General features: G+C 38.8%; 1 protein-coding gene across 1 annotated transcript in view; it reads right to left on the reverse strand.

The window, feature by feature from the left end:
- The window catches only part of ANO2 (anoctamin 2), a 556,059-nt gene that overhangs the window by 58,546 nt on the left and 486,919 nt on the right, over window positions 1–10,594 (reverse strand). The window contains exon 20 of the mRNA XM_007937086.1: window positions 9,831–9,976. Within this exon, the coding sequence (XP_007935277.1) occupies window positions 9,831–9,976 (146 nt within the window). The remainder of the gene's footprint in view (window positions 1–9,830; window positions 9,977–10,594) is intronic.

Genomic DNA, 10,594 nt, shown 5'->3' on the forward strand with positions numbered 1-10,594 from the left:
CCACATGATCATATCAATTGATGCAGAAAAGGCATTTGATAAAATCCAACACCCATTCCTGATCAAAACTCTCAGCAAAATCAGAATAGAAGGGATATTCCTCAACATAATAAAGGGCATATAAGCAAAAGCAACAGCCAACATTATTCTCAATAGAGAGAGACTGAAACCATTGCCCTTGCAAAGAAGAACTAGACAAGGATGCCCTCTATTACCACTTCTATTCAACACTGTATTGGAAGTCTTAGACAGGGCAATAAGGCAAGAAAGAGAAATCAAAGGCATCCAAATTGATAAGGAAGAAGGCAAATTATCCCTATTTGCAGATGACATGATCCTATACATAGAAAACGTCAAGACCAATAACAAAACTCACTGCTGTCTAGTCAGATCCAACTCATAGCGACTTCTCCTTGGGTTTCTGAGGCAGTATCTCTACAAAAGTAGATTGCCTGATCTTCCTTCTGAACAGTGGCTGGTAGGTTTGAACTGCCAGCTCTGGTGTGTAGTGCCTAAGGCATTTGACTGCCAACCAGAAAACCCAAGAGACTCGGCAAAAAAAAAACTACTGGAACTAATTAAGAGATTTAGTATAGTGGCAGTATACAAGATCAACACACAAAAATCAGTTGGATTCTCTACACCAGCAAAGAGATTGCTGAGAAGGAAATAAGGAAATCAGTATCATTTACAATAGCTACCAAAAAAAATAAAATACTTGGAAAGAAATCTCACTTGGGACACAAAAGACCTGTACAAAGAAAACTACAAATCACTACTCCAAGAAACCATAAGAGATCTACATAAATGGAAGAAAATATCTGCTCATGGATAGGAAGATTGAGCACTGTGAAAATGTCAATACTACTCAAAGCAATCTATACATTCATGAAATCCCAATCCAGATCCCATCAACATTCTTTAGGGATATGGAAAAACCAATCACTAATTTTATATGGAAAGGAAAGAGACTTCAAATAAGCAAAGAACCATTGAAGAAGAAGAACAAAGTCAGAGGTCTCACACTCCTGGATCTCAAAACCTACTATACAGCCACAGTAGTCAAAACAGCCTGGTACTGATACAATGACAGAAACATAGACCAGTGGAACAGAATTGAGAACCCAAAAATAGATCCATCAACCTATGTTGTTGTTGTTGTTGTTATGTGCCGTCGAGTCAGACCCGACTCATAGCAACCCCTCCTTGGGTATCCGGGGCAGTATCACTATGGAAGTAGATTGTCCCATCTTCCTTCGGGCTGAAATCCATTAAATGGGCATTTAATAAATGGTGCTGGCAAAACTGGATATCCATTTGCAGAAAAATAAAACAAGATCTGTATCTCACACCATACACAAAAACTAACTCCAGATGGGTCAAAGACCTAAAAGTGAAACCTAAAACCATAAAGTTTCTCAAGGAAAAACTAGGTGCAAATTTTGGGCCCCCGATTTATGGCATAAATAGATTGTCAAGCATAACCTAAAAGGCACAAGCAGCTGTAGATTAACTAGATGAATGGGACCTTTTAAAATTTAAATTTTTATGCGCTTCCAAAGACTTCTCCAAAAGAGTCAAAAGAGAATCTACAGATTGGGAAAAAATATTCGGCAATGACATATCTGACAAGGGACTTATCTCTAAAATTTATAGAAAACTCCAACACTTCAATAACAAAAAGATTAACAATCCAATTTAAAAATGAACAGAAGATATGAATAGACACTTCACCAAAGAGGATATTGAGGCAGCCAGCAAATACATGAAGAAATGCTCACAATTATTAGCCTTCAGAGAGATGCAAATTGAAATAACAATGAGATACCGTCTCACCACAGCACTAACCACAAAGTTACCAAGATAGAAAATAACAAATGCTGGTGAGGATGTCAGAGATTGGGACTCTCCTAACTGCTGGTGGGACTGTCAAATGATACAACCACTGTGGAAAGCAGTATGGTGATTTCTTAAAAAGCTGGAATTAGAAATACCATTGACCCAGCAATCTCATTACCAGGTATATATCCTAAAGAAGTGAGAGCCAGGACAAGAACAGATATATGCACAACCATGTTAATCACAGCACTATTTACAATAGTGAAAAGATGGAAACATCCTAAGTGTCCACCAACAGAAGAATGGATAACCAAACGATGGTACATGCACACAATGGGATACCATGAAACACTAAAGAATATTGTAGAATCTATAAAACACTGCATAACATGGATGAACTTGGAGGACATTATGATGAATGAAATAAGCCAATCACAGAAGGACAAATGTACTATTAGTTCATTATTGTAAAAAGTCAAGGAATGATTTATATATGGAAGGAAACTTTCTTTGTTGGTTACCAAGGGTGGAGGGGAGGGGAGGATATATTGCCAAAAAAAAAAAAAAAATGCATTGACCCAAGTCACTTTGTTGTTGTTGATGTTATGTGCCTTCAAGTCGGACCCTATTCATGAACAAGATTGTTAATGAGTCTTCCTCCAATCCTGATGCCACATTCTTCTCCATACAGTCTGGCTTCTTGGATTATTTGCTCAATATACAGATTGAATAAGCATGGTAAAAGAATACAACCCTGATGTAACTCTTTTATTTCATCATTTCTTCCATTTACTTTAGCTTCTCTCCATTCAAGAGCAAGTTTCAGAGTCTTTTCTGACATCCATTTTGTTCTTTCCTTCTTTTACTGTCTTTTTGATGATCTTTTGCTTCTTCATGTATGATATTCTTGATGCCATCCCACAACTTGTCTAGATTTGGTCATTGGGTGTTCAGTGCATCAAATCTGTTCTTCAGATGGTCTCTAAGTTCAGGTGGGTTGTAATCAAGGACATATTTTGATTCTCGTGGACTTGCATGTGATCAATTGATGTTCTGTTCCACAGTCAGCTCCTGCCTTTGTTCTGGTTGATGATATTGAGCTTCTCCATCACCTGTTTCCACAGATGTAGTCAATTTTATTTCTGTATATTCCATCTGGCAAGATCCACGTGGGTAGTTCCTGTTTATGTTGTTGAAAAAAAGGTATTTGCAATGAGTAAGTCACTGCTCTTGAAAAATTCTATTATGAGGTCTTCAGAATCATTTCTTTCACCAAGACCATGCTTTTCAACTACCGACATTCTTTCTTTCCAACTTTCACATTGCAATAACCAGTAATTATCAATACATCTTGATAGCATGTTTGGCCTATTTCAAATGGCAGAGGTTAGTAAAAGTCTTCACAAGCTTTAGTGTTTGCTGCATACATTTGGATAATATTAACTGGTCTTCCTTGTAAGTATATGGGTATTAGCCTATCAAGGACAGCATTGTACTTCAGGATAGATCTTGAAATGTTCTTTTAAACGATGAATGGGATGCCATTCCTCTTCATTTTGTCTGGTAGCATGGTAGACCACAGGATTGTCTGAACAAGATGGTTAATACCAGTCCACTTTAGCTTACTAATGCCCAGGACATTGATCTTTATGTGTTTCATTTCATTTTTGACAACTTCCAGTTTTCCTAGTGCGGTGTAGTGAATTACATGGCATGGCTTTTCTAGCCATAGTCCTTGTAACTCCCACTGGATTACTGTGAGTAGCTGCTTTTAAACTCCTGATTGTTAAAGTCATCCACCTGGGGTATTTTGTTGGGGCAGCATGAAGTAATTTTCTGGGAAGTTTGCTCTCTCTCAGGTGTGTAGAATTCTAATGTTGGGATTGGTTGGTTTTGCCACTCTGCTAGGCTTAAAATGAGCCCTTCCTAGAAGCAGATTTGAGTCTCACTGATGGGTAAGAGAGATGCCCCACTGAGAGAGACAACCAGCTGAGAGAGAAGCCTGGCTGAGAGATGGTGGCAGTGGAACCAAGAGGCATGAGACAGAGCAGCAGGCTTACTTGGCTTACAGAGGCAGAGGCCAGAGAGGCATGTCTAAGAGCCCAGTAGAGATGTAGACTGTCCTGATTGAAGAACTGTATCCTGAGTGTGTTCCTGAACTTGAATTATAACCTGTTGCTTCACTACTAAACCCCATAATCTGTGAGTTCGGTGTGGCCACTGCAGTGAATTATCAAACCCAGCAGAGAGGTGGTGAGTGCCGGGTAGGGACAATTGGTGTCAAGATTGGTAAGAGGGCTGGAGGGTGGTGGCATGTCTGGCCTTATAAGAACAGGCCTCCAGCTGGTGATGGTGATTCTGTCTTTATCTTGTGAAGTTAAAGGAGGTCAGAAGATGCCACTTCTATGTCCCTTTAGCACCTATTCTTATTTCATACATCTCACGTTCTGATTATAAATGAAAGTTTGTACCTATTTCTTCTCATTTTGAGCCTTGCCATGTCAGCAAATGAAGGTTCTGAAAGCTTTAATTCATTCACATCATTTAGGTCACCTTGAGGAGACAGCTCTTTCCAGTCATACTTTGAGTGCCTTCCAACCTGAGAGGCTCATCTTCCAGCACTATGTCAGACAATGTTTCACTGCTATTCATAAGGTTTTCAGTTGTTGTTGTTGTTATGTGCTGAAAGTTTTCAGTGGCCAATTTTTTTCAGAAGTGGATAGCCCCGTCCTTCCATTTGTCTGTAGTCTGGAAACTCCACTGAAATCTGTCCACCATGGGTGACTCTGCTGGTATTTTGAATACCAGTGGCATAGCTTCCAGCAAAACATAAGCCACCACAGTATGACAAACTGACAGATGAGTGGTAGAGAGAGGGATAGTAAGACTAAACAAGAAGTGAGCAAAGACAGGTGGGCTTCTTTCCTTACTTTCTTTTATCAAACATTTATTATGCATCTAGAGGGAGGGAGAAGTTTGAAGACCACAACAGTCTTCTCAAAAATTCAGGTAGATGTCAATGCAATCTTATCTGGATAAGGAAGCCTGGATCACACACCTATTATCCCAGCTGACTTTCCCAGAATCTCACTAACAGAATTCTTTAGGCCATTTTTGCTAAGATGTTCAGTAGTTTTGGGAGATCTGGCGGCATAATGTATAAGACATTTGACTGCTGGCGGTTCAAATCCACCAGCCACTCCTTGGAAGGAAAACTGGGCAATCTACTTCCTAGAGATACTGCCTCAGAAACCCAAGGAGGATTTGCTATGAGTTGGAACCAAAGTGAAGGCAGTGAGGTTTTTTTTTTTTTTTTTTCTCCAGTAATTTGAGAGAAATGATTATGTTATTTTGTATTTTATATAGAGTTCCTTTCATTCTTTTTATTTCTGGATTATACCCTTGACCCTTTAAGGGAATATTTGTCTCCTTGTATAGTCAAGGACTGGGCAGTGCCTTAGGCACTATGCCACCAGAACTCCTGGTTATAGTGTAGGGACAAGTCAAATAAAGCCCAGAGATCGGTGGAGATCAAAGACTACAGCCTTCCATATGGATTACATTTCAACATAAAGAAAATAAAAATCCTCACAACTGGCCCAATAAGCAACATCATGATAAATGGAGAAACAATTGAAGTTGTCAGGGATTTCATTTTACCTAGATTCACAATCAGTATCCATGGAAGCAGCAGTCAAGAAATCAGACAATGTATTGCATCAGGCAAATCTGCTGCAAAAGACCTACCTCTTTAAAGAATTAAAGAGCAAAGACGTCACTTTGAAACTACAATTTGCCTGACCCAAGCCAAGGTATTTTCAATAGCCTCATATGCATATGAAAGCTCCATGCTGAATAAGAAAGACCACAGAAGAACTGATGCATTTGAATTGTGGTGTTAGAGAAGAATACTGAAAATACCACGGACTGACAGAAGAATGAGCTGAATGCTCCTTAGAAGTGAGAATGGCTAGGCTTTATCTTGCTTACTTTAGCCATGTTGTCAGAAGGGACCAGCCCCTGAAGAAGGATACCATGCTTGGTAAAAGAAGTGTCATCATAAAGGGGGTGTGCTCAATGAGATGGATGGTGGAGGACCAGGCAGTATTTTCTTTTGCTATACATTGGGTCACTATGAGTCAGAGCTGAGTCCACAACACCTAACAAAAATGCAAAAAAAAAAAAAATTCCCCTTCCACACTTGTTACTCATTTCCTGAAGGTAAACAAAGCGTTCATACATACTCACCATATTTGCCAAGATTTTACAACTGCTCCCTATGGCCTAAGTGATTGATATATAAATCTGGATGGCTGAATGGTCTTCAAGGTCCTCCACTGATCTCTGGGCTTTATTTGACTTGCCCCTACACTATAATCAGGAGTTCTGGTGGCATAGTGCCTAAGGCACTTGACTGCTAACCAGAAGGCTGGTGGTTCAAACCCACCAGTCACTTCTGAGTTCAAACCTTGGAAGGAAGGTTGGACAATCTACTTCTGTACAACAACAATAATACTATAGCCACTATTTCTTTTCCATTGTCAGCAGTTACTCATGGCCATGAGGCTCTTTGTACTTGCTAGTCTTTTTCCTTGGAATGTAATTCTCTGTCCTTATCATTGATATATGGATCTCAGAATCAGAAGAAACCTTGGGAATTGCCTAGTCCAACTGCCTACCAAGAGCTGGACATCTCTTCAGAACATCCCTGACCCACTATCAACCAAATCTTGCTTTGAAAATGATCCTTTATTTACCTCTTAAAGTTAATATAAACTTAGCTCTGTTAAGAAACCTTCCTTCATTAATTAATAATTAATAAATTCATTCACTCACTTTTTTTTTATCAGACATATTGAGGGCCTGTGGTACAAATAAATGTACTAGGCCCTAGGGGATATGAAGATGAATATTGTCTCTACCCCCTGCCCTTTAGGAGCTAATAGACTGGGTCTGAAGAAGAACAGATATGTGAGCAATATTACTGTATTCAGTAAGACACATCATCACTGTATATCCTAAATATAATGTTGGGATAGAAAAGCAAATGGTCAATTATTCCTCTCAGGAAGAACACAATCAGTGAAGGCATTTCAGAGGAGGCAATGAGAAAAGCTAAGTCTGAAAGGATGACTCAGAAATATTCACTTCAAAAAGGTAGAATGGGTAGGCATACAGGCCTGGAACTCTCTAGCTCAATGTATACTCACAATTCTTTCAGGTGATTTTGGGGTGCTGAATAATTGATACTCACTGAAAGAGTCTTTTCATACATTGGCTATGGCTGGGTAAATTGGTCCAATGTTTTCAGAAAACAACTTGGCAAAATGAATCAAGAACCATACAATAGCTATACCTTATAACTAGTAATCACACCTGTGGGAATCATGAGGCAATAATGCTGAATGTGGAAAAGATTATATGCACAAAGATAGTGCATATTAGAGTATTAAAATAGGGGGAAAATTGGAAAAATCTCTATGTCCTTCATTGGAAGACAAGTAAATAAACTATGGTACATTTATTAGAGGGACTACTATTCAACATGCGACAACTTAGAAATATTTACGGATATAGTACTAAACAAAAAATAGGTACATATAATCACAATTTTATTCTTAAAATCATATGAATTACAAAACAACAACAAAAGGCTCTAAGAAATGATACCAAATGCTAATAAAATGTTGATCTAGAATGAGAGAACTTTGGGGAGATATTTTCCCTTTTTTCACATTTCCTATTAAATAGTTGTTTTATTCCTTGTAAGTAGTTGTACTCTATGGATTTCACTCTTTACAAACTTGGTGTGATTTTTTTTTTTTTTTTTGTCATTACCTTATAAGTGCCCCAGTATGAGCACATTCATATGGGTGGGTGTCTATTCAACACACAGAACAGCTGGCATAGTGGAGCATATCTCCCTATACTGCTTTCCTATGGTCTCAAGACCATTAAGAGAAGCAACAACACTTGACACTTAACATAGCTTTTATATGGACTAGACATTGTATTAAGCATTACACAGATATTAATCCATTAAATACTCACAACAGTTCCGTGCGATAGATTTTTTTTTTTTTCCCTATAACTAAGCAAATGGAGAAACATAATCTTATCTAGCTAGTTGGTGAAAAGCCAGGATTTGAACCCCAGGAATATGGCTCAAGAATACTGACTCTTAATTACTCCAAAGAGGAAGCTTTGAAATAGCTACCCAGCCAGCCAGCCAGCCAACAAGCATGTAAAGCCTACAGAAAATTGGGTAGTAGGGATGGGGGATTGGGCTGGAAGGTGGGTGGAGAGGCAGAGCTCAAGGATTTTTAATGTCTTCCTAAATAAAATCCTAACTCTCTGGCAGCAATTTCTTTCTTTCTGAGTAAGAGGATGGCAGATGTAGAAAGGCATCTGAAATATGAGCAATCACTTCAGAAGTAAATAACTGGCTCAGCACTGGAGAGGGATTAGAGGTAGCACTTAGCTGAAGGTGAAAGGCTTAAGAAAGCTATGTGTTTCCACAGACAAGGTCTTGATATTTTCTTTGCCTATTACTCCTGCAACAGACATAAAGATTGTTTCTTCTCTGGTGAGTTTATTTAGATTACAAAGGTCAGTATTTGCCTGGAATTTTAGATACATTAGGATTATATCAGGTCTTCTAATCTGGACTCTGCCCATCCTTCCATCCCTAACACTATGCACATATAGAATAGAATAAATAAACATCTATTAGAAAGAATGAATGATGTACCTGGTACATAGAGAGGTATTGGTGACTGCCTATTAAAAATAATTCAACAAAGGGGAGGGGCCATTATGCAAACACAATCATAGATCCAAGGATGCTAAGTATTGAATTTAGTATTTAGTGATTCTTTTGTTGGATCTGATGGATGTTTCTCCATGATCTCTAGACTGAGTAAAAGTTTAGATGATATATCTTGTCTCTCGGTGAGGAGTTCTGATGGTACAGTGGTTAAGTGCTTGGCTACTTAAAGGTCAGCAGTTTGAATCCATCAGCTGCTCCTTGGAATAAAGAGGTGGCAGTCTGCTTCCAAAAAGATTTACAGTCTTGGAAACCCAGTAGGGGAGTTCTACTCTATCCTATGGAGTTACTATGAGTTGGGATTGACTCGACAGCAATGGGTTTTCTTGTTCTATCGTATGCTGTGCTTTTAATTCATTATTCCCAACTCTTAAAAATAGGCTTCTAAGACATTCATCCCAAAATAAGATCAAGGTTAGTCACAAGTAGCCAAGACAGCTGGTATAAGTTGGGACATTTCCATAAGGGGGATTCCACGACCTAGATTCCAAACCACATCTGAAACGATTATGTTCTAGCAACCTGTACTGACATGCACTCCTGCCGTCAGTCTTATCCGAGAGTAACAGAAAGCTCCTATAACTAAAGTCCTTCCTCTCACACCCTACATAAAGCATCCCAAGTTCTTTTTTTTTTTTTTTTTGAGAAGAGTTGACACCTTACTCAGCCCCACCTGACCAGAGTGTTGACTCCCTCTATTCCCCATGTCAAAGATGATGTATATATCTTTGACCCAAGTATCATAGGACTAATTTACTCTTCTTTTATGGAAACTGTCTTCTTAAATTTTATATTTTGCTATTGACCTTTTAGTTTTATTAATGATGAGAACCAGGAGAAGAGACTGAAGAGACCAAACCTTTGATATACATTAATGAAGACAGGAGGCCCAAGGATAACAGAGCATAATCCTGGTATCATGCATCAAGTTGGTGGCTGAGTTGCTTCTGGTTCTCATTCCAGGATTCTTTCTGCCCAACCCTCTTTGACTGGTCATGTGGCATTTAATGTAACATTGTATAGTCATGAAGCTTATGAAAGAGCAACTGGCAGCCTCAGTAATTTGCCTCAGCCCCTGCTCCACACACAAATGCACATACACACAGACCCCTTGTCTGAACTTGCCCCCCCCCCCACCGCCAGAAGGAAGAATCATGGCTCTTACTCATTTCCATGTACTCTGGAGTCAGTCCAGTGTATGGTTCCAAGGTGTAGTCTAGGTCCCACTGCTCTGGATGTTTTGAATGGGTAGAGTCAGATTCTCCAGGTTCTGTCTCATCTTTCAGTTTCCGAAAGAGTTTCTTTAGCTTCCTGGAAAAGACATGAACCAGTCAACAAGAGACTCTGGAGGACAGGGTTAGTTTTGCAGACAGAAATGAGGAAAATTTAAGTTTTTGACCCTAAAGCCATTTTTGATCCAAGGATAAGATAGAGATACCACTAAAAATATTTTTCTCCTAAAGACAACCCAAGAGGTCCTTTAACATGATAATGAAAGACTCTACTCACAAAACAGCAGATTTCTTCAAACTCAAAGAAGCTTTGTGTTCTTCCTTGTGTTTGATAAGCAACAACAGGATTGACTGTTTTCCCATCACATGTTGAGATGCAGCCAGTCCTATCATCTAACAGGTGATCTAGCCGTCCTCTTCATGGGGAAGGAAAGGGATGTCAGAAAGTAATAGAGAGATGCTCTCATCTTAGTCCTCCCAGGTCAAACATTTTCAGGTCTTAATAACATAAATAACACCATCTTTCTAGTTAAGGCCAATCTGAATCTTGTCTATCACATTCAGGATTTTCTTGGTTCAGAATAAAATAATAATGACCCAGCTTCTTTTTTTTTTTTTAATTAGGATTTGGGTGAAGATTTACAGAGTAAATTCACTTTTCATACAGCAGTTCACATATACTTTGTCTCATTTCATT

This window comes from Orycteropus afer, unplaced genomic scaffold (genome assembly GCF_000298275.1).
Source record: "Orycteropus afer afer isolate SDZICR_OR568_19922 unplaced genomic scaffold, OryAfe1.0 scaffold00040, whole genome shotgun sequence".
Lineage (NCBI taxonomy): Eukaryota > Metazoa > Chordata > Mammalia > Tubulidentata > Orycteropodidae > Orycteropus > Orycteropus afer.